General features: G+C 35.7%; 1 protein-coding gene across 4 annotated transcripts in view; it reads right to left on the bottom strand.

Moving 5' to 3' along the window:
• Positions 1 to 6,761: 6,761 nt before the first annotated feature.
• The window catches only part of TTC29 (tetratricopeptide repeat domain 29), a 245,922-nt gene continuing 228,237 nt past the window's right edge, over positions 6,762 to 24,446 (bottom strand). For all 4 annotated transcript variants that reach the window (XM_059175912.1, XM_059175927.1, XM_059175903.1 and 1 more), the window contains 2 exons: positions 15,966 to 16,035; positions 6,762 to 15,684 (listed from right to left, as the gene is read on the bottom strand). In XM_059175912.1, coding sequence (XP_059031895.1) covers positions 15,654 to 15,684; positions 15,966 to 16,035 — 101 coding nt within the window. In that variant the 3' untranslated portion in view covers positions 6,762 to 15,653. The remainder of the gene's footprint in view (positions 15,685 to 15,965; positions 16,036 to 24,446) is intronic.

Genomic DNA, 24,446 nt, shown 5'->3' with positions numbered 1-24,446 from the left:
GTTTATATTCTGAATTGACATATTATATGTGAACATTATATTTCCTCAAAGACAACTTCAAAAAATTAGTTTGGTTCTAAGTATACTTAAAATTGACTCGCAAAATTGTCCAACAATATACATTTTGAAAATCTATTGATGTCAACATCTACTGAAAATTAGAGAAAAAAATTCAACTTACTGAATCATTAAACTGTCTGCCAAACTGAACTAACTAATCTAACTAATCTTCTTTAAAGATTTTATTTATTTATTTGACGGAGAGAAATACAGCAAGAGAGGGAGAGCAAGCAGGGGGAATGGGAGAGGGAAAAGCAAGCTTCTTGCTGAGCAGGGAGGCCTATGTGTGTCTCAATCTCAGGACCCCAGGATCATGACCTGAGCTGAAGGCAGATGCTTAACAACTGAGCCACCCAGGCACCCCTGCATTTCATTTTTTAACATTTAATATAATTTTGTATATTCAACATTTGCAGTCTATAAAAGTCCACATAAGACATGACAGCACTTTCAGATTTAAGGGCATTATGAATTCATTATACTTATCTGCTACTTAGAAATTTGTCAAGATTTTTGCCTTGAAGTCCTAGTGGCTACCATATTCCATGGCAGAGTAATTAGTGGGGCAATGTTGGGCTCATAGTGACTGTTACTGACTGGTTTTGCTATTTCCATTCATGAGTAGGTAACTTGCTGGCAAGAAGTTAGATATTTCAGATTTGTATTTCTCTTAGGGAATGAGAATGTTTTTCTCCAATTGTTACTTAATAAGAAATTCTGGGTTCTAAATTTTAGTCTTAAATATGTGCATTCAGTATGCATGTACTTTTTGATGAATCATGAATATATAATTATAATTTCTTCTTGATGTTAGTGTGCTTTATGTTAACATAATTGATTTCCTTCTCCTATACTCATGCTTACTGTTCCTAAATTTTGAATTGACTATGTTCCATCCTGGCCTTTCTTTTACCATCCATATTCTGTTGACTTTAGATTGTTATCTCTACCTTAGCCTCCTCTTTGAGTTCTGCACTTTCATGTCTGTCTCTGACTTTTGCTTAAGGAGGTCTAACAAGCATCTCATACTTGTCTCTAAAATAAAGCTCTTGATTTCGCCTTCAAACACTGATCTTCCTCTGGCCTTTCTCATCTTAGTAAATGTACTACCAGTCATCACTTGGCTCAAGGAAAAACTCTAGGATCCACTTTGGTTTTTCCCCTTTTTCTCATCATCTCAACCAATATCCTCAGCAAATTTTGCAGATTGTACCTTCAAAATATGTTTTAAACCATTTGCTTTTGTGCATCTTCATTGATACCCTCATATTCTTAGTGGCGCCCATCTATCCCTTGCCTGGATTACTGCAGTGATCCTAACAAGTCTCCCAGGTACCACCTTTGCCCTCTTACAGTCTCTTCCCTTGCTCAATAGCCAAAGTTGTCTTTTAACACTTTCAAAAACACATCTCTTCCACGGTTAAAAGTTTTGAATGGCTTCCCATTGGTATTTATAATGAAATCTAAATTCTTTACCCTGGTCTACGGATATTTATATAATCTGGTACCTGCCTATTTTGCTTTAACTTCCTCGGTGCCACTGTCTCCCACTCATTCTAGTGCAATCACGCCATTCTCATTTGTATCCACAAACACACCAGCCCTTTCTTGTCCCAGAACCTTTGCATTGCTCTTCTCTCTGCTTCTTTTGGCTTCTCCTTCTGCTATATTCTTCTTGTCCTGCAGGTCTCACTTCAAATGTCACTTCCTCTTTTATTTCCTTTAAGTTTTTGTAACAATATGTCTTGCTGATCTACTCACTTGTTAGGACATCTTGAACGTTGGCCCCGTGGAGATAGCCTCGCTGTCTTGTCCACCGTAACCTACAGTCTCCTCAGTGCTTGTTGCTTCAATAATGACTGCTCAGGACATGCAGTTTAAAAGCTAGAAGAAACCTACAGCTCCCGGACAATTAGCAAAGGCGAATCATTGCAGTGAGAACCTTGATCTTAAATGAATCACATCACCCTAAAAAGAAATTAGTTTTCTGACACGTTTTAAGTGGACAAAATGAAGACTTAATTTCTTGTAACTCTAGCAACTTCCTTCTCTCTTCCTCCTTCTTTTAACCTGGATTGAACTTAAGGGCTTTGTTGAGGGGTCTCTTTAAAATGAGAAGTTCTTATAGCTGGAGAGGATGAAAAATATCGTGTAGTTCATTTTCCTGATTAAGAAATAGAGGCTCAAAAAGAAGGGATTTTTTTCCCTTCAGGTCATAGAAAGAGAGGTACAAAACTTGTTTTGTCTTTATCATATATTCTTTTTATTATGCCAATAATACATGTTCATTGGAAAATAGAGAAAATTCTAAAAATTAAATTTATATCACCTGAAATTCTATCTTTGGGAAATAACAACTGTCAATGTTTTATGGTATGTCTTTCAGGAATTGCTTCTATGCTTATTCAGTAATATAAATAAACTATGCAAATTTCAGGAATTGTTCTTATGTATATTCACTAGAGTAAGTGAGCCAGTACCAACTTACATGCATGTATGTATATCTCTGTATCTATCAAATCATGAATGTATCTGTATATCTATCTATTCGTTCTAAATAAACATGTCTTCTTTCCTCACTTCATTGTATTGTATCCTCCTTTTCTGCCATTAAATATACAGCCAAATCCAATGGTGGTATTAAAAATATTTAAAGATTGATATTTCATGGGCACCAAGCAATGAAAGGACAGACTGTAGCCTGGAGGTTTATTGCTATGGCAGGCATCAGTCCTTTAATTGCTAGAGACGGCGGGGCTGTGGTTGTCTTGAGGAGGGGCTGGGAGAGTGTCCAGGCCCTGGATAGAACAACCCAGGGTCATACTGTGGAACCACAGCCAAAGGCTAAGGAAACATTTCAGTATTTTAATGCCTACTTTGTATTTTGGGACAGGAAAGCCAAATTTAATTCTACAGTCATCATTTTTATTGTATCTTGTTTCATGGTGTGGTAGGATAGAATTATGCTTCTCGTTCACCCAGACCCCCCTACTGCCCCCCACACTATCTCGCCCTAATCCCAGGAATTTGTGACTAATGAGGAGGTACTATTCCGTGATTTTATTACGTTATATGGCACAGTTCACCTAAAGTTAGGGAAATTATTTACATGGGTGAGCCTAATCTAATCACCCAAGTCTTTAAAATGAGGGAACTTTTCCTGGTTGTCACAGAAGGAAAATTAGAGTGTCTTGAAGCCTGAGAAGGACTCCACGCACTACGGCTCCCTCTAAAAACAAGGCAGCTCTAGGAAGGAATGCAGCTTGTCTCAACTGCTGAGGGCGGCCCTGGGCTGACAGCCAGCAAGGAAACGGAGACCTCAGTCCTATAGCTGCAAATTCTGCCAACAGTCTAACTGAAGGTGGAAGAAGCTTCTATCCCAGACCTGTCAGATAAACAGCCCCGCACTGTAGGTACCTTGATTTGGCCTTCTGAGACCCAAAGCAGAAAATCCAGCCAAATCAGCCTAGACTTTTGACCTGCAGAACTGCGAGGTTAATAAATGAGCATTGTTTTAAGCTGCTATATTTGAGTAATTTATTACAGCAGCAATAGAAAACTAATATACCTAGTATGAAGGTACTATAAATTATTGGACCCATTATTTATTGTTGGGAATTTAGGTTGAATCTATATATTATTTGTTTGTTCTTATGCTAGTATGAGAAAAAAACTTCAATAATAGCATCATACCTTCATCATTTCTCATTTGTCTGATTATTTCTTGAGATAAATTCTTAGAAATGAAATTTCAGGGTCAACGAGCTTTTAAAAGCTTTTAGTACTTATTGTCAAATCACAGAGGTTTTTTGTTTTTGTTTTTACAACTTACATTTCTATTTCCAGTTTACTAACTGTTGTAACACTAGTTATTTTTATTCTTTTAAAATTTTGATTCTATAATGGGCAAAATATTAGTCTCACATTGTTGTTTTAATTTGTACTTTTTTGAACACCTGTGGAAGCAAAACATGTTTAAAAGTTTCAGGATTATAAAATGGTGATAAACTTATTGTTCTCTGATGCCAAATTTACTCAGCCTGGTAAATTCTAGATTGTCCAAGTGAACAATTGTGAGAATAGTGAGAATATTTAAAGGAAATTTTGAGTTAATTCATATATATATATATATATATGCTCAAAATCTCAAAATTTGGAGACAATAACCTCATAGAATCAATTACAGTTTCATAAAGTTTATAGGTATAGGTTTATAGGTATGATTCTACAAAGAACTGTTATTTCAGATAGATGTAGAGAAGTTAAATACAAAAGCAAGATGTTTGGAAAGAAAAGCAGTTTTTGGCGGAGTAATTAAACTTGCAGTGGTGGAGGTTTCTTTCTTTGATTTTTAGTCAATTTAGATCAACTTTTTAAAATATAAAAATCCCATAATTATTACATGGTCACACGACTCTCCATAAAATACTTTATAATTTTTATGGTATGTGTGTGTGGATAGAGGCAAGATAAATATGTTAGTGATAATGGTAATGTAATACCTTTCTTTAAAGATATCTGGGCAAAGTAACTTTGGAAAGAAGGCATTAGAATTATTTACCTTAGTGGAAGTCATGTTCATTTCTTTTTCTAAAGACTCCCTATAATTTAGCTTTAAATGTGGCTCTTGTGAAACAAACATGTCTCTGTCTTCTACATTTCCATATATGCCATCATCCCTGTGTAGTTACGCCTATTATTCCTTGTAGGGAAAAGGAAGGCCTTAAAGGGAAGAAGAAGGAAGAGGGAAGAAAGATAAAGGGTCCTTTTTTTTTTTTTTAAGATTTTATTAATTTATTTGACAGAGAAAGAGATCGCAAGTAGGCAGAGAGGCAGGCAGAGAGAGAGAGAGAGATGGGGAAGCAGGCTCTCTGCTCAAGACGTGGGGCTTGATTCCAGGACCCTGAGATCATGACCTGAGCTGAAGGCAGAGGTTCAACCCACCGAGCCACTCAGGTGCCCCGATAAAGGGTCCTTTAAAAATTAGATCAATAGGCATCTACCAGGATATTTTTAGGGTTACCTAAAATATGGGAGCACAAAGATATTTATTTATTATAACTTGGAATGCATTTTAAAACAACTTTTGGGGAATCTAACTAAAGAGTATAAAAAACAGTGATGCCTGGGTGGCTCAGTTGGTTAAACGTTAGACTCTTGATTTCCACTCAGGTCACGATATCAAAGTCATGAGATCAACCCCCCACAGGGAGCTCGGCACTCGGCAGGAAGTCTGCTTGAGATTCTCTCTCCCCCTCTCTGCCCCTCTGCTGCTCCTCTCACTCTAAAATAAAAAAATATATATCTTTAAAAAACAAACAAAAAGTCAAACCAAACCAAAACAAAAAACTAGAGAAGCTGTGATATCATTACAAATTTTTCAAGGAGATGCTAAAAACTAAAGTAATTATAGCACATTATGTAATGTATTTTAAGCATGTTATTTTGATTAGAAAAGGGTATTAAAGACCATCGTAAATACTTACACATTCTCGGTGAGTGGTCTTTGCTGCACTGTTTATGGAAGAGCCTTTAATAAAGAACGAGCACTTGATGTAATTGGATTGACATCAGTCATCATGAAACTTGCTTTTGTTTTCATGTATATTTTCAGTTTCACAAATAAAACTGATTCAAATTGAAATTTATATATTTTTAAAAATGTATTTATTTAAAAGAGAGTGAATGAGAGAGAGAGAGTATGTGTACAAGCCAGGGGAAGGGGTGGGAAAAGCAGACTGCCTGCTGAGCAGGACTCAATCCTAAGACCCTGAGATGATGACCTGAGCTGAAGGTTGATGCTTAACTACTGAGTCACCCAGGCGCCCCCCAAATTGAAATTTAAAGAGAAACTACCAGAGAAACCTTATAATTAGATCCATAAGAAGGGATAGCAGGGTGACTGTCATTTGATTGTATATTCTGGTTTCAGTTGACCTTCCCAAGAGGGTATGTTTGATCTAATTTTCCTGAAGTGTTTGCAGAGATGTGGGCATTTTGATTAAAAATATTCTCACAAAACTTTCCAGACGTAGTTTTAAGACATCTTAAAATTAAGAAGACATTAACCATAAAAGGCTGTTGTTACAGAAAAAGCTTCAAGAGGAAAAAAATATCTGTAACTTGAATTTAGAACTTCAAAGCTAGAATTGTTCTCATGAAGGGAAAAATTTTTCTCATGTTAAACTTACTATTTATTTATCTATTTAAAGATTTTATTTATTTATTTGAGAGAGAGAGAGAGTGAACAGGGCAAGGAGAAGCAAAGGGAGAGGGAGAAAAAGACTCCCTGCTGAGCTGGGAGCCCTAGTTGGGATTAAATCCCAGGGCCCTGGGATGATGATCTGAGCCCAAGGCAGACGCTTACCAACTGGGCCATCCAACCACCTGTAGACTTCCTTCTTAAGTAGAGTCATATGAGATAGGATATTTTTTAAAATTCTTTTTTTTTTTTGAAGATTTTATTTATTTATTTGACAGACAGAGAGCATAAGTAGGCAGAGCAGCAGGCAGAGAGAGAGAGAGAGAGGAGGAAGCAGGCTCCCTGCTGAGTGGAGAGCCCGATGTGGGGCTCGATCCCAGGATCCTGGGATCATGACCTGAGCCAAAGGCAGAGGCTTTAACCCACTGAGCCACCCAGGTGCCCCTGAGATAGGATATTTTTAATGAAAATGTTTAAGAAAACACTTTATACCATGGTAGAAGAATCTTCTTTGTCTTTAATATTTTTTATTGTTAAAATGAATACCCACAGCACATACAGTCTTACATGTGAAAAAAATTTAACTAATACAGAAGTATAAAAAATAAAATCATTCCCAGTTTCCCATTCCTTAGAGATAATTGAGTTCACAATTTGGCTTAGATTATTTAAGACCTTTTTCTATACTCATACATATAGACATATCTACAGGTACAAACAATTATATTGAAATAACAGTGTGATTAGGTTGAATTTACTCTATAGCCACATGTCCCTTTTTGTTTTTATTTAAGTCAGATTTATTGTATTATAGCTGATGTAGAAAAATTCCTCTTCAATGTATATAGCTCAATAAACTTTGAGTAATGTATATAGTTGTACAATCAAGATAGAGAACATTTCTATAGCCCCCCAAATCTCTCATGTCCTTTTACAGTTACTTGCCTTCCTCTATCTCCTGCTCTTGGCAGCCATCAATTTGACTTCTGTTCTACAGTTTTGGCTTTTCTAGAATATTATATAAATGTAATTTTTGTGATTGGCTTCTTTCACTTAGCATAATGTTTTTGAAATTCATCTTGTTATGTTTATTAATAGTTGCTTTCATTTTATTGCTGAGTTATATTTCATTCTATATGATATATCACAATTTTTTTAATCTATTCACCAGTAGATGCATATTTTGGTTATATCCACTTTTTGGCCATTTTGAATATAATTGATATAAATATTTACACACAGGTCTATGTGTGAATTCACACAGAATTGTGTGTGATTCATCTCTTTTGGGTAAATAACTAAGTGTGGTTTGCTGGGTCTTATGGTATGTGCTTAAATTTATAACGAACTACTAAACTTACTTTTCCAAAACAGCTGTACAATTTTGCATTTCCATTAGTGATTTTGAGAGTTCTAGATGCTCCACATCTTTTCAATGCTTGGAAATGTCAGACTTTTAAGTTGTAGCCATTTTCTAAGGCACTTAGTGTGATATTGTGGTTTTCATTTGCATTTCTCTAATGGTGTTAAGGAACTTTTCATGTGCTTATTTGCTATCTATGTGTCTTCTTTGGTGAAATATCTTTTCAAATCTTTCCTCAGTGACTTACTTTACATTCTTTGACTTATTGAGTTATGAGTCTTTATATATTTGCATATAAGAGTCATATATACACAAGTCCTTATCAGATAGGTTTTTGCAAATATTTTCTTCTAGCTTGTGATCTGTCTTTTAATTTTCCTTTTTAAAGAACTTTTTAATTTTTTCCAATTTTATTGACATATCATTGACATATAACATTGTATCAGTTTTAAGTGTATGACACAATGATTTGATTCATATATATATACATATACATATATATTGTAAAATGATTACTGCAGTAAGTTATCATCCATCACCTCACAGTTACAAATTTGTTTTATCCCTTGTGATGAGAACTTTTAAGATCTATTCTGTTAGAAGCTTTCAAATATATGATATAGCATTGGTAACTATAGTCACCATGTTTTACATTTAATCCCCAGAACTTATTTTGTTATTATATTTATTTAGATTTTTAAAAAAAATAATTTTTAAATATCCAACATGGGGCTTGAACTCACAACCCCATGATCAAGAGTTGCGTGCTCCACTGACTGAACCAACAAGGTGCCCCTTATTTATTTTATAACTAGACATTTGTATCATTTGACCACCTTCACCCATTTTGAACATTACCCACTCTGCCTCTGGCAACTACCAATATATTCTCTGTATCTATGAGTTTTTGTTTTTTTGATTCCAGATATAAGTGAGATCATATAGTGTTTGTCTGATTTATTTTACTTACCATAACGCCCTTAAGGTCCAACACTATTGTTGCAAATGGCAGAATGTCTTTCTTTTTGATGGCCGAATAAAATTCAATTTTGTCTGTGTGCATGGAATGAATGAGACACACACACACACACACGTATTATATATTTGCTTATATATCACATTTCTTTATACATTTATCCATCAATGGAAACTTAGGTTGTTTCGATGTCTTAGCTATCATAAATAATGCTGCAATGAACATGGAGGTGCATATATCTTTTGAGATAGCAATTTTCTTTCTTTTCTCCACATCCTTACCAACACTTATCTCTTGTTTTTTTTTGGTAATAGCCATTCTAACAGGTGTGAGGTGATATCTCAATGTGGTTTTGATTTGCATTTGTCTGATGATTAGTGATGTTGAGCATCTTTTCATGTACCTGTTGGACATCTGTATGTCTTCTTTGGAAAAATGTCTGTTCAGTTCCTCTGCTCCTTTTCAAATTGAATTGTTTTTGCTATGAGGTATTATATTTTAGATATTAATCCCTTATTAAGTAAATGATATGTAAATATTTTCCTCCCATTTAAGTTGTCTTATCATTTTGTTAATGCTTTCCTTTACAGCACAAAAGCTTTCTAGTTTAAGATAGTCCCACTTGTTTATTTTGCTTTTATTGCCTTTGCTTTTGGCGTCAAATACAAAACCACATTCAAGACTGATGTCAGAGAGCTTACCATCTATGTTTTCCTCTAGGAGTATTATGTTTTCAGGTCTTACATTCTTTAATAAATTTGGAGTTTATTTTTGTGGTTGGTGTAAAACAGTGGTCTAGTTTCATTCTTTTGCATATGACTGTCCAGTTTTCTCAAATCTTTTATTGAAGAGACCATCCTAAGAAAAGGAAGAGAGAAAGAAAGACAGACAGAAAGAAAGAAAGACAAGACTATCCTTTCCCTGTTGTATATTCTTGGTTCCTTTGTTGTAAATTAATTGGTCATATATGCATGGTTTTATTTCTGAGCTCTCTGTTATGTTTTATTGATCTGTTTTTATGCCACTATTATGCTACTTTACTATAATTTTGTAATATACTTTGAAATCAGAAAGTACTATGCTTCCAGCTTTGTTCTTCAAGAATACTTTAGCTTCAGAGACTTTGTGATTCTATAGAAATTTTAGGATAGTTTATCTATTTCTGTGAAAAATGTCATTGGACTTTTGATAGGGACTGCACTAAATCTGTAGATTGCTTTGAGGAAAAGGATATTTTAACAATATTAATTCTTTTAATCCTTGAGCATAGAATTATCTACCCATTTATTTGTGTCTTCTTCAGTTTCTTTTATCAATATCTTATAGTTTTCAGTGTACATGTTTTTCACCTCCTTGCTTAAATTCATTCCTAGGTATTCAGTTCTTTTAGATGCCATGCAAATACTGTCTTAATTCCTCTTTCTGATAATTATTAGTTTATAAACACATAGCTGACTTTTGTATATTGATACCCTATACTGCAGCTTTATTGAATTTATTATTAGTCCTGAGAGTTATTTAGTGGAGTCTTTTGGGCTTTCTACATATAGAATCATGTATTTTGCAATAGAAAATAGAAACTACAAATAGAAAGTGTTACTCTTTCCTGTCTAATGCCTTTTCTTTCTTTTACTTGACTAGTTGCTGTGGGCTAGGACTACGTTGAATAAAAGTGGGCATCCTGTCTTATTCCTCATCTTAGAGGAAAAGGTTTTAGTTTTTCAGTATGATACTTGCTATGGGCGTGTCATATATAGCCTTTGTTATGTTGTGGTATATTCCATTTACACTCACTTTGTTGAGTATTTTTATTATATATTGATGTTAAGTTTTCTCAAGTGCTTTTTCTGCATCTATTAAGATGATCATAAGATTTTTACCCTTCATTTTGTTAACATGATGTAACACAGTAATAGATTTTCAGTTTTTGAATCATCTTTGCATTCTTGGAATAAATCCTGCTTGATCATGGTATATGATCTTTTTAATATGTTGTGTTCAGTTTGCTAATGCATTGTTGAGGATTTTTACATCTATGTTCATCAGGGATATTGGTCTGTAATTTTCTTCTCTTCTAGTGTTTTTAACATCAGTGTAATGCTGGCCTTATAGAAGGAGTTTTGCGTTGTTCCCCATTGTATTTTTTGGAAGAGTTTGAGAGGGATTGATCCTAATTCTTTAAAAAATATTTGGTAGAAGTATTCAACTGATGAATGAATAAATGTGATATATGTATATAATGGAATATTACTCAGCCATAAAAAATGAAGTCTTGGCATTTGCAACGACATGGATAGAACTAGAGTGTATTATGCTCAGCAAAATAAATTAGTCAGAGAAAGACAAATACCATATGATTTCATTTATATGTAGAATTTAGGAAACAAAACAGATGAATATATGGGAAGAGGAAAAATGAGAGAGGGAAGCAAACCGTAAGAGACTCTTTTTTAAAAATTTTTTTTATGTATTTAAGAGAGAGAGAGAATGAGCAGTGGAGAGGGATAGAAAGAGAGAGAGAGAGAGGAAGAAAGAGGGAAGCAGACTCCCTGTTGAGAAAGAAGCCTGAGAAGAGCTCAATCTCAGGATCTAGATCATGATCTGAGCTAAAGGCAGATGGTTACCCAACTGAACCACCGAGGGGCCCATAAAACTCTTAATGATAAAGAGCAAATTGAGGGTTGATGGAGAGAGGTGGATGGGGTAGGGTTAGAAGGGTGATGGGCATTAGGAGGGCACTTGTTATGATGAACAACTAGGTGCTGCATGTAAGTGATGAATCACTAAATTCTACTCCTGAAATCAGTATTACACTGTATGTCAACTAACTAGAACTTAAATAAAAATTTGGTGAGAAAATAAACAAACAAATAAATTAATTACTTAATATGAAAAAAATAAAAATATTTGGTAGAAATTAACAGTGAAGACATCAGTCCTGGGCTTTTGTTTGTTGAGAGTTTCTACTAACTGATTCAATCTCCTTACTAGTAATTGGTCTATTCAGGTTTTCTATTTCATGATTCAGTATTGGTAGGTTTTAGGTTTCTAGTAATTTCTCCTTTTTTTCTAGATTGTCTAGTTTGTTAGTGTATAACTGCTTATAGCAGTCTCACAACTCTTTGTATTTCTGTGTTTTCAGTTGTAACATTTACTCTTTCAATTCTGGTTTTGTTTACTTGAATCCTCTTCCTTTTTTTCTTGGTGAGTCCAGCTAAAGTTTTGTCTATTTTATTTTTTCAAAAAACCCCAGCTCTTATTTTCATTGGTCTTTTCTATTGTCTTTTCAGTCTCTATTTCATTTATTTCTGTTCTGATTTTTGTTATTTCCTTCTTTCTACTAACTTTGGGCTGCATTTGTTGTTTTTTTAGTTCCTTGAGGTATAGAGTTAGGTTGTTTGAGATCTTTTTTCCACCCCTCTTAATGCAGGCATTTATCACTTTGAGCTTCCCTCTTAGAACTGCTTTTGCTGCATCCCTTAAATTTTGGTGTGCTGTGTTTCCATTTTCAATAGTCTCAAGGTATTTTTAAAATTTCTTTGATTTCTTTGTTGACCAATTGGTTGTTCAGTAGCAAGTTGTTTACTCTCCTCATATTTGTGATTTTTCCAGCTTTCTTCTTGTAATTGATCTTGGGTTTTATACGATTGTGGGTGGAAAAGATGCTTAATATGTTTTCCACCTTAAATTTTTAAACATGTGTTTTGTGGCCTAACATATGATATATCCCAGAGAATGTTCCATGTGTAACTCTGTTTCCTTTGGATGAAATGTTCTGGATATGTCTGTTCATCTGGTCTAATGTGTCATTTAAGGCCAATGTTTCCTTATTGATTTTCTGTCTTGATGATCTATCTATTGATGAAAGTGGGGGTATTAAAGTTCCCTAGTATTATTGTATTGCTGTCTATTTCTCCCTTTAGGTCTGTTAATATTTTCCTTCTATATTTAGGTGTTACTATGTTGGGTGCATAAATATTTACAAATGTTATGCCCTCTTGTTGGATTGTTCCCTTTATTATCACATAATGTGTTTCTTTGTCTCCTGTTACATTCTTTGACTTAGAGTCTATTTTGTCTTATATAAATATAGCTATCCTAGCTTTCTTTTGGTTTCCATTTTCATGTAACATTCTTTCTCATCTCTTTACTGGCAGTCCTGTGTATCCTTAAAGCTGAGTAGAGTCTCTTATAGGTGATATATAGTTGGGTTTTGTTTTGTTTTTCATCCATTTAGCCATTCAATGTCTTTTGATTGGAGTATTTAGTCCATTTACACTTAAAATAAGTATTGATAGATTGGACTTTTTGCCATTTTCAAACTTGTTTTCTGGCTGCCTTATAATTCTTTCATTTCTTTCTTCTTCTCTTGCTCTCTTCCTTTGTGATTTGATGATTTTCTGTAGTGTTATGCTCATATTCCCTTATGTCCTGTGTAACTACTATAGGCTTTTGCTTTGTGGTTACCATAGGCTTACATAAAATGTAAGTTTATTTTAAGCTGAAAACAAATGTGAACTCCAGTGGTATGCTCTGTCCTTTAATTTATTAGATTGCCTTTTTCTTTCCCTCTTCTTCCTCCTCCTCTTCTTCTTTATTAATCTTTTTTCCTAAGTTATTTTTAATGAGCATTAGTTTTTTTTTTTATTGTTGTTGCAAATTCTTCTGTCATTGATCTTTTAACTTTGTTTAGTGACATTTTCACTGTATGAATATTTTAATGTAATCACGTAGGTTGTAGTTATTGTTAATTCTGTTAATTTCTTAGTTAGGAAGGCATTCTCCAACCCAAGATTAGATATACAAGCCCCTCTGTTTGAACCTATCTTATAGTTCTATCTGATCAGATAATGTGAGGTGGGGAACACAGAGATTTTGCTCTTGTATAGAAAACCATTGGTTTCAGCTCATTTATTATGGTAAGTCACATTATGGGAGGGGCCTAAGACTGAAGAATTTTCTTAATCTTTTAAAATTGACATGGACATATTTTACTATATAGTTGATCCTTGAACGAAGTGGGGGTTAGGAGCACCAATCCCCTCCCCAATCAAAATCCACATATAATTTTGACTCCTCCAAAGCTTAATTACTAATAGCCTAATGTTTACTGGAGGCCTTACTGATAACATAAACAGTTGATTAAAACATATTTTGTATGTTATATGTATTATATAAAGTAAGTTAGAGAAATTAAGCTAGAAAAAAATAAACTGGAGAAAAGAAAATATTAAGAAAATCATAAGGAAGACAAAATACACAGTATTGTACTATATTTATATATATAAAATGCACATATAAGTGGATCTACACAGTTCAGACCTGTGTTGTTCAAGGTTCAACTATATATGATCAGCTAAAAGTATCATAAAATACAGTTCTACACAGTATAATGTAATATTGTAAGAAATAAATATTTAGTCTTTGTCCCTGATTCCTAGCATGGAGCTCCTAATATAACACAATAAATTAACATTTGGGTTTTGTCCCTGGTTCCATAAACAGCTCTAGAGAGTTAAAGGTCAAAGGAACATCTTTTGTTATAATATTTGTTTTTGTTTTTGTTTTTGTTTTTTGTCCCCAGTTCCTGAAATAGGTCTGGAATGATAAAGGTGAAGGGATCATCTTTTGTCATTCATAACAAGACTCTTTCAATTATACTGGAGTTTATGTTAATGAGGTGACTTTTGGAAAGCCCTTAAGGGTGGGGTCTGGTTGCCAGGGGAGCCTACCACATGGTTAGAGGATTGAAACTTTCAGCCCCATCCTCTGATCTTTGAAGAGTTAATCAGTAATGGCCAGTGATTAATCAATCATATCTATATTGTGAAGTCTCCATACAAACCCCAGGATTTGAAAGGATTTGGAGAGCTTCTGGGTTGGTGAATGCACAGAGGTGCTGGGAGGGTGATGCACCCAGGGAGGGCCTGGAAGTTCGGACCCCCTCTCCCATATCTTGCCAATGTATCTCTTCTACTTGGCTGCTTATCTCTATCTTGTATTGCATTTTTCATAATAAACTGGCAATGTAAATACCTTACCCTGAGTTCCGGGAGCTGATATAGCAAATTTTTGATGTTAAGGAAGAGGGTCGTGGGAATCCCCAGTATGTAACCAAGTCAGTCAGAGTGTAAGTGACACTCTGGGATTTATTGGCATTTATGGTGGGAACCAGTCTTGTGAAATGGTCCCTTAATCTGGGATCTGTGCTAATTCCTGGCAGTTAGTGTCAGAGTTGAGTTAAATTGTAAGACACCCAGTCTATCTATTGAGAACTGGAGAATTGCTTGGTGTGTAAAATATCATGTGTTTGGTGTCAGAAGTGGTGTGAGTAGAGGAAACAGAAGTCTTCTTTCCAGAGGTAGTTTGCTTTACCTCTGTAAAGGAAACTATTTTATTTTTTTATTTTTTTTAAATTTATTTATTTGACAGAGAGAGATCTCAAGTAGGCAGAGAGGCAGGCAGAGAGAGAGAGGAGGAAGCAGGCTCCCCGCTGAGCAGAGAGCCCGATGCGGGACTCGATCCCAGGACCCCGAGATCATGACCTGAGCCGAAGGCAGCGGCTTAACTCACTGAGCCACCCAGGCACCCCCAGAAACTATTTTAAATGGTACAATATGAGGGTCTTCACTGCTTATAGTCCTTTCATCTATGTTGAAAAAGCTTCCTGAAATTTTAATATTTTTCCCGTATTTATTCAGCATAGATTTCCTTAAGTTTAAAATGATTTTCTCATTAGATATAACCAAATTTTGATTCTATAATAACACTCTTCCTTGTGGAATAGTGGATAAAAGGAAAATTTTACAATTTGTTCTAAGAATAATTGTTGATATTTCTAAGCATTTGAGATGTATTATTATTTTCATGAATTTAGATGAGTTAGATTAAATTTGTGGTAATACACTGCAATACAAAATCCAATCTAAACATAGTCATAGATTTATTATAATTTTATCTGTATTACTTGTAACATACTCCTATTACAGTTACTGAAGATGAAGGTGACATGATAGATCTCTTCTTGCTTTGTTGATGAATCCAAAGCTGGTTTAAGTCTCATTTTTTTGATTATCTGGAAATCTGAAACAAATAAATTACAAAATTTAATTTTACATTGAGGCAGAAAGTAAAAAAAATTCACTTGAAAGACATTTAGTTATTTTGTAATTTTCAGACGTAGCTTAAAAGATAAAAAGCACTTAATATTATGTGATATTTAAATCTGTGATTTTTTAAAGATAGTGTTTCAGTATTATCAAGTACTAGATGAAATTATTCTTCTTATGTTTGGAGAAACAGTTTATATGTAGCCTCTTGTTTAATTTGCATGCAACAGAAACTTTTTACTTGATTTACCATACCTACTATTTTCTTCTTCCAAATTATCTGGGTCTTGACTTAAACTTTCCACTGTGCATTTTCTAGGTTCTCCTACAGGGAAAAAGATGTATAAATTCAAGTGTTTGTCACCAATACAATTTACAGTTTACAATTTACTGGGAATTGTTTTCAGAGGTATCTACCCTTATCATCTGTATGACAGAACTGTATGGATCACTTGTGTCACCAAGGCAGAGTATATTGGTCAAAGATGGACATGATATCTCCTACTTTACATGTTCCTCAGCAGTATGAACTTGTCACTCCCCCACCCAGAGGTGCAATCTAATTCACCTTCTGTTGAACCTGTGCTAGGCTTAAGACTCTTGTATTCATTAGGATGCAGTGAGAGTGGTTACATGATTTTTGAGGCGAGGTGAGAAAAAGCTGTGCAGCTTCCTTCTACACTTGATCTTAGCCAAAAGGCTGAGAAGTGATTGTATAGCCTCCTTCTGTTTCTCTTGGGGTGCTTGCTTTGGAGGGAGCAAGTCACCATATAATAAGTCCTACCACCTTGCCATTCTGGAGAGGTCCCATAGACGATGCTCCAGTTGACAGTTGCAGCTGAGTCTAGAGTTCCGGCCATCCCTCTAAGGCTCCTGTCTATGAGGGAAGCTGTCTTGGAATCTCAGACTAGCCCACCTGTCAACTGACTATCACCATTGGGTGACCTCAACTGGTGTCTAGCATTCAAACCATGCTTGAATTCCTAACCCACAGAATTCTTGTGATACATATAAAATGGTAACAACAATAGCTACCTTTTTTTTTTTTAAAGATTTTATTTATTTATTTGACAGACAGAGATTACAAGTAGGCTGAGAGGCAGGCAGAGAGAGAGAAGGAGGAAGCAGGCTCCCCGCCGAGCAGAGAGCCCGACGCGGAGCTTGATCCCAGGACCCTAGGTCATGACCTGAGCCGAAGGCAGAGGCTTTAACCCACTGAGCCACCCAGGTGCCCCCAATAGCTACCTTTTGAGGGATAAAATGATTTGTTAAGACAATACTTGGAAGAAAAATGAATTTAGAGAGCAATATAAAGTATCCAAATAATTATATCAGATATGGGAAGTTTATACGTATAAATAGGCATGTTAATTTTGTACTTAAGTTTTGTATCTGTCCTTTTAACTTTCAAGTTGAATCCAGTGGGATTAATCTAATAATATTCTCTTTATTCTTGCTTATCACAGGCCTCAGTCTCCAGATTCCCCTTCATTTCCTATATTTTATTTTCTGCAAAGCTCTGTATTTTGTCCCCATCTCCTGCCATAACTCCTGAAACATTTCCTCTGTATTCTTATTCCATTTTCCAAAATTCCCATTACTTTCTTGCTCTAACAGAAACGTGGCTGTCCTCAGAGGACACCTCCAACACAGCAGCCTATTTTGCTTTTCTTTTTGTCAGTCTTGCTACCATTGGGCCTGGAGATGGATAGGTGTCCTGCTTACACCCTACCGTTTCCCTCCAGGACATTCACTTTCTTTCCTTCTCTTCCTAAAACTTAGTCATCAGTTTATACACTCAACTATCATGATTTACCTACAACAAGGCTCATTCTCCATTGATTTTTATCATTGGCTCATTGTACCTTACTACCACTTTCTTCATTTTGCAATTTAAATGTCCATGCAGAAGATTCTTCACCCTGGATCTCAATTCCTTGAGTGCTGTTCTTCTAGCTCTGGTCCCACACCCTACTGTAGCCATTGATTCTTGTGGATAAACTTAGACCCTGTCATTAGCAATAACTTCAAGCCCCCCTCAAATTCAGTTGCCAACATTCAAAGACTTGACTTCTAGCTTTATCTTTCTAGATCACTCCTTCTAGTTTCCTAACACCAGCAATTCCTCTCCTTCCCCGGGACTCCCAGTCCTGCCACATTTTCATTGTTCCTCCCCATTTTGATCCCCCTCTTCCTTACTTAACTTAAATTCTATGGCCCTTCTTTCCCTTGCCTAAAGCCTGACCTCATGGCCCTTTTCCCACTTCACCATATTCACTTGACAAAACTATAACCCTAGATAAATCCAGCTGTCTCCTTATTCCTATCCTGTACTATATACCTCAGTGTGACAGGACAAACCAAGCCTCACTTTAAATTCATAGCCATAGACATTAAATAGCCATCCTATTAAACATTCCTGGTCTATTCATTCTTCTGCCACAGATGGTTATTTAGCACTTTCTATTTTCCCAAACCTCTAATCCTGCCCATGGATCATTGTTTTCAGGTGATGATGTATTTCTGGTTTCATGGAGGAAATAAAAGACAATAGGAAAAAAACTTCCACAAGCTCTGTATTAACAATTAATTTCCTACTTGTTTTTGTTCTATATGCTCTATCTTACCTATGCTCCCATCTAAGGCTAACCCCAGATTTCACCATTTCTTGCCCACACAAGACATGGCTCCAGTAATTCTTTTTGCCTCCCACTTACCAGAGTCCCTCCTCTCCCCCACCATTAGATCTCCCTTATCAGCAAATAAATATTTAGTTGTACCCACATGACTAAATTCTCACCATTGAATGTAAACAAAGTAACACACACTGCTTCTGGGTCTGAGTGTTAGACATTGGGCATTTATTCCTTCTTAAATTTTCCCTTTTCCTCAATCTTGGACAATAGAACCGTTACCCCGATGATTCAGTTTCTAATGTGTAGATAATGACAACACGCTATGGAGTGGTTTTGTCCCACGGTGGCTTTTGGAAATGTCTGGAGAACTTACTCGTTGTTATGACTCGTAGGTGGAAATGCTACTGGCATCCATGGGGTAGAGGCCAAGGGTGCTTCTAAATATCCTGCAGTGACCATGACAGCTGTACCCCAGCCCTCTCACCATCAAAAAAATCATCCAGTTCAAAATTTCAATAGTGCAATTTTGAGAAACCCGGCTCCAGGGGATGGTGGAGCAACAGAGCACAAGATCATGGTCCCCTAAATGCCTGTGGAGCTACCTTGTGTATGCAGACTGCTCACTTAAGGAAGAAACAAATTTGTGTATTCTTAAGCTACTGTACCTTGGGGACTCTTTGAAACAGGAGCTTAGCCTTTACCTTAAGTGACATCATTCTTTTAGGGAAGGAACTACCTTGGGTTTTCTTAGTTTAATATTTGTCATTGTATGACAATATATAGAACATCCTACATCCTAATGCCAATTTTGTACTGTGTAATGTCTTAAACTCAGCATTCCCTTTGGTTTGGCAAGATGTAACAATCTCTCTCTTTTTTTTTTTTTTTTAAAGATTTTTATTTATATATTTGACAGACAGAGATCACAGGCAGGCAGCGAGGCAGGCAGAGAGAGAGGAGGAAGCAGGCTCCCCGCGGAGCAGAGAGCCCTATGCGGGGCTCTATCCCAGGACCCCGGGATCACGACTTGAGCCGAAGACAGAGGCTTTAATCCATTGAGTCACCCAGGCGCCCCAAGATGTAACAATATCTCTTAAGCTGGGAAAGTCTTTTCTGGATTTTCCAAGTTTAAAATTACGCCTGGTTTGTCTCAAATAATTGTTTTGCATTCATTCTCCAGATGCTGAGGAAAGGTGATTTTTATTGGGACAATTTCCCAAGTGGGTTCTCTGGGAAGAATAGCTGTGTCTGTAGCTATTCTTTTACCAAACTTAGGCCACAGTTGCTTGTTTAAATAAAAGACAGTCACATTCCCTCTGTGCTGGGAAACCTTAGCAATGATTCATTTATACCCAGGAATACCTGAGCTCACCATTCAGGTGTTCTGATACTTCTATTCATTTGCAACAAGGAGAGCACCACAGAACTGTTTGTTCTTGGTTACACTATTGCAAAAGCACTCATTTTGATTCCTAACCTAGGTTTTGTACTGTGGGTTTGACTTAGAATGTGATTTGTGATGTTTGATCTGTAGGACTTCAAGGAAGCTGGAAAATTGGGACCATTACCACTCCGACAAGAAGACCAGAATCAATACAAATTTGAGAGTATGATATTTGCTTATACTGTCTCCCATTTCAGTGGAAAGAGGCACTTTTCTGTTGCTAACAGTAGACTCTCTAGTGCTAGATTCCCTCAGGTGGACAACAAAAGAATCTTATTTATACCCCCACTTAGCCTACACTGTACCAAAGAACCACAGAGTAAGTCAGCAAATGCTGAATTGCAATCAATCTACGATCCCATCACTTCCCTTGAAAACAATGGAGTGTAATTTTCATATAATACAGTACTATATACAAATGTGATTTTAAAAATGTATTGGTAGAGGAATGTGAATTAAAATGGAGGAGACACTGACTAGCACTTTTGAGAATGAGAAGGTAAATGAGTTTTTATAATTTTGGCATGCAAAACATTTTTAGTGGCCTTATTCTAGAAAAGGGTAAATAATAACTCATACATAAAGGTTGTATCAGAGTTTATAGACTAGACCCCTGGTAATGGATTCAACCTTTCCACAACAAATCAAAAGTATTGTTGTATGCTCACATGAATATACAGTAGTCATTACCTTAAATTTAAAACTCACTATAAGCAGCAAGCACATAGAGCAGGATATGAAGGCTGTATTGTATCAGTGCGGTCTGCAGAGAATTTCTTCCTATGGTTTTTGCCTTGTTGAAATATATGTTGCAGTTCAAAGCTAAAGGGATTACTTCTGAATAGTCATCACAGAGGTTGATTACGTTCGTATATCATATTTAGCTGGACCCTGCAGGCTATTATTCCATTAGCTATGCTGGTCCTGCGATTGTCAAAAAGTTGATCACCTAATGTTAAAAGATTGTGCTTTCTGTTGACCTTATCAAAATGACTCAAAAGGTTTTGTTAAAAAATAAAACTCAGATTGTGTTTTATGAAAGTGATTAAGAATAAATACTATGCATAAAAATGATCAATATCTTATGGGTGATCTTAGCATTACACCATTATTAAGGATAAAATGATATTTTGCTTTAGTATTTCAGCACATTTTACCTAAAGCCATAGGTTTAACTTTAGTGGAAATAGTTCTTTCTTGCTGATAGTAGAGAGTATCAGAAACTGATTTCTGAAAAAATCAGTGTCTCCCTTCCTTCCTCCTTACATGTATTCAAATCATATAAAATTAACACCACAGAAGTAAGCTCAGTATAGCAATATTAACACAATAGTACATTTACAATGGCCTAATTACAACATGGTTTTATAAGGCAACTCTAAAGGCGGCCGGTTAGCTCAGCTGGTTAGACTGAGGTGCTATAAGGCAGCTCTAACTGAGGAGAGAAGTGTTTTGTTTGGAGAAAATACGTTAAGAAATGGAAGGTTTGTCATTTACACTTGATAGTCAGAAAATCACTTCAGTTAAGCATCTGACTCTTGATTTTGGCTCAGGCCATGATCTTAGGTCTTGAGATGGAGCCCCACATTGGGCTCCATGCTGGGTGTGGAACTTGCTTAAGATTCTTTCTTCCTCTCCCATTCCCTCCTGGCTTGCATAAGCACATTCTTTCTCTCTGTCTCAAAAGAAAGAAAGAAAGAAAGAATTACTTCAAATTATATATATATATATATTTTACTATATTAGATTTTACTAATCTAATTTTAGATTTTAACTGTTCTTTCTTTAAACAACAGTTATGTAGTTTCACTTATTTAGTAACAGTTGAAAATTTTTAAAGAAATGAGCTAAATATATATTATAAACCCTGAATCCCATTACCAATATAAGACATATTTCAATAAGCTTGAATTTTAACCTATGTTATTGTGAATTATTTACAGATTAAGTAAGCAAATGAAAGTGTTTCCTTGACAAAGATATTGACAGGTATGGCTTTATGATTTAAAATGCTCCATATAAAATTTTCATTAGAATCACATTACAAAAGCTGTCTTTGGGGAACAAAGAGGATTTTGAAGCTATCTCAATGAACAGCTAGTTTTTGAAATATGTTCCTAGAAATGGTGAGGGACTGGCACAGAGTCAGTCTGTGACATGGTCTTTTGGCATGGTCTTCCTTTGTAACTGATGGTGTGTAAAATGGCTGGTCAGGGATACAGCCTGTGGTCCTGGAGCACAGCCAGACACTAATTTCAGCCTCATTAGCATTGTTCTTTAATCAACTGAACTTTTTAGCGAGTGGAAGTTTCCTAATATTTCTTATACTTGCTTGCCTTTAGCCACCCCAGTTGATACAATAGAGAAGGAGAAGGTATCAGTCAGGAGGAAACAGATGGCACGTTCAACTTGGATTTTGAAGAGACTTTAATGAAGGGAATACTTGAGCTGAGGGCACGGCTAAGGAACTGACAAAGGATGCTGAGGCACCTACTGCCTCACAACAGAGGGATGCCATGCTGTTATCTTCCTGGGAGCTGAAAAGTAAAGGGGAAGAGGATGTTGGTATTGCACCCTGAGTGAGAAATGGAGATTCAGAAACAGGGTCTTCCTATAGAAGTGACAAGCAGCAGCTGTAGCGTGTCACAGCTATAAGGACTGAGCTGAAGTCAGGGACAGAGGAATCCTTCCCTGACCTCTCCACCTTCCTAACCTCTGATCTCCTGTTGGTGATGCCCTTTGGATAAATCCAAACCAGGAAGCCAGAAGGCAAATGAACCTGTGACATGCAGTCCGAGATCAGTTTTCTGGGACACAGAACAGACAAAGTGGGAGGTTGGATCTTGGGTGTGTGTGTGAAAGAACACATCTCAGTTTTTGACCCTTAAGAGAATATGCCCAGGGGTGCCTGGGTATTTCAGTTAGTTAAGAATTTGACTTCAGCTCAGGTCATGATCTGGGCTTCCTGCTCAGCTGGAGGTAGGTCTGCTTGTCACTCTGTCCCTCCTCCTCCTCTCTCTCTCTCTCTCTCTCGTGCTCTCTCTCTCTCTCAAATAAATAAATAAAATCTTTAAAAAAATCAATTAGTGAAACTGAAGACAGAGTAGCAGAAACTACCCAAAATAAAACAAAGAAAGGCAAAGAGTTAAAAAGATAAGTAGAATATCATTGGGTTGTAGGACTGCTTCAGGCAGTCTGTTATTACAAAGGTTACTGGAGTCTGGAAGAAGATGGATAGAAAAATATTTTAAGAAATTACAACTGAAAATTTTTCTAAACTTGGTGAACACCACAAACCCATAGATCTAAGAAGTTCAACAAATTCTAAGCTCAAAAAACACAAGAGTACTGAAAGAAAAATAACCCATCAAGTCCAGAATTCTATACCCAATAAAAATATGTTTCAGCAATGAAGACAAAATGAAGACCTCAAAGACAGGCAAGCTGAAGCAACTCTTCAACAGCAGATTGCACTACAGAAAATGATGAAGTCTTCAGGAAGAAGGGAAATGACAACAGATGGAAATCTGGATCTATACTAAGGTATGAAGAGTTAGAAAAGGCAAGGAAGTGAGTAAATATAAAAGTTTTAAAAAATTATTAGATTCTTTCAAATGATATGTGACTGAAAAAAATAATATATTATGTGATTTATAATATATATAAAAATATAATATATGTAAAAGTATAATGTATGTAAAAGTATAATGTATGACAGCCATAGCACAAAGGCTGGGTGGGGGGAGAAACAGGAGTATGTTACTATATGGTTCTTATACTATGTGTTAAATGGTGTATTGTCACCTGAAGGTCTGATAAATTAAAGATGTGAGCTGGTCATTACTATTTTTCTTCTGGTTGTGGATTTTTAAAATTGTTCTAATATATACAAAATAATTTTTTTTTTCATTTTAACCATTTTTAAGTGTGTAATTCAGTGGCATTAAATATATTCACAGTGTTGTGAAAACATTACTATTATCCATTTCAAGACTATTTCAACATCCTGAACAGAAACTCAGTATCTATTAAACAATTCCCCATCCTTCCCACCCTGCAGCTCTTGGTAACCTCTGTTCTACTTTCTGTCTATAAATTTGCCTAGTCTCAGTACATCATATAAGTGGAATCAAACAATATTTGTCCTTTTTTTTGCCTGGCTTATTTTACTTAGCATAATATTTTCAAGATTCATTTATGTTGGAACTTCTATCAGAATCTTATTCTTTTTTTTAAGGCTGAATAATACTTCATTATATGTATATACTATATTTTGTTTGTCTGTTCCTTTGATGAGCATTGGGTTGCTTACAGCTTTTACTATTGTCAATAGTGCTATGAACACTGGCATACAAGAATGTTTAAGTCCTTGCTTTTAATTTATTTGGCTACATACCTAGAAGTGGAATTGCTGGATCATATGGTAATTCTATATTTAACTTTTTGAGGAACTACCAAACTGCATCTGCACCATTTTATTTTTACATTTCCACAAACAATGCACAAGAGTTCTAATTTCTCCAGGTCTTGGCCAACATTTTTAATTTTCTATTATTTTGATAATAGTCATCCTAATGAGTGTGAAGTGATGACTCATTTTGGTTTTGATTTGCATTTCTCTAATAACTAGTGATGTGGAACATCTTTTCATGAGCT

Source organism: Mustela lutreola, chromosome 1 (assembly GCF_030435805.1).
Source record: "Mustela lutreola isolate mMusLut2 chromosome 1, mMusLut2.pri, whole genome shotgun sequence".
Taxonomy (NCBI): domain Eukaryota; kingdom Metazoa; phylum Chordata; class Mammalia; order Carnivora; family Mustelidae; genus Mustela; species Mustela lutreola.
Note: the sequence above shows the minus strand (reverse complement) of the source record. Positions and strands in the feature narration are given on the sequence as shown.